The 506-nt window shown below is 59.7% G+C and overlaps 1 protein-coding gene across 8 annotated transcripts in view; it reads right to left on the bottom strand.

Annotated features, from left to right (window-relative positions):
• The window catches only part of POC1A (POC1 centriolar protein A), a 106,721-nt gene extending 106,625 nt beyond the window's left edge, over positions 1-96 (bottom strand). For 7 of the 8 annotated variants that reach the window (XR_003254467.1, XR_003254468.1, XR_003254469.1 and 4 more), the window contains exon 1: positions 19-76. Coding sequence is in view for 3 of the 8 variants with exons in the window: in XM_026071493.1 (XP_025927278.1) it covers positions 19-36 (18 nt within the window). In the remaining 5 variants the exon portion in view is untranslated. Of the gene's footprint in view, positions 1-18 lie in introns of all 8 variants that reach the window. The other variant, XM_026071496.1, reaches the window with a different exon arrangement.
• Between the last annotated feature and the right edge of the window lie 410 nt (positions 97-506).

Below are 506 nucleotides of genomic sequence, written 5' to 3'. Positions count from 1 at the left end.
AAGCCGCTTCCCCCTCACCAGGCAGGCGGCCGCCATGACACCCTCCCGCGCGCCGCGATTCGGTTTCCGCGCCTCACGCGCCCCCTTAGTAACGGCGCCCGCCCTTAAAGGGGAGCGCCCGCCCTTAAAGGGGAAGGCCGGGGCGGCCCGCGCCCTCCGACGGGAAACAGCGCCCCCTGGCGGCGGCGGCGGCGGGCGGCGGCGCTCCGCCGGCTCCGGCCCTTTCAAGCGGGGCGGGGGGCGCGTTGGGGTCCCTGAAGTCCAGGAATGCACGGATTTCTCTTTCCTGTGTTTTACAGACCCAGCTTTAGATTCTGTCAAGCACCAGATTCCTTGCTCTTGATCATCTGACAAAGGGGGCATAACCCTTGAGGCTGAATCTGGACCAGAAATGATTTGCTACTACACCTAACTAAGAATTAAAAAGAAAAAGAAGTTTCCCTGAATCAGGCCAAGCAATCAAGCTCTCCAATTCCCAGAAAGAAATTCATCAGGTATCTTGCTTA

The sequence above is a fragment of the Apteryx rowi genome, unplaced genomic scaffold, assembly GCF_003343035.1.
Source record: "Apteryx rowi isolate R43461 unplaced genomic scaffold, aptRow1 scaffold_326, whole genome shotgun sequence".
NCBI classification, from domain to species: domain Eukaryota; kingdom Metazoa; phylum Chordata; class Aves; order Apterygiformes; family Apterygidae; genus Apteryx; species Apteryx rowi.
The sequence above is the reverse complement of the archived record's forward strand: the minus strand, read 5'-3'. Positions and strand labels throughout refer to the sequence as shown.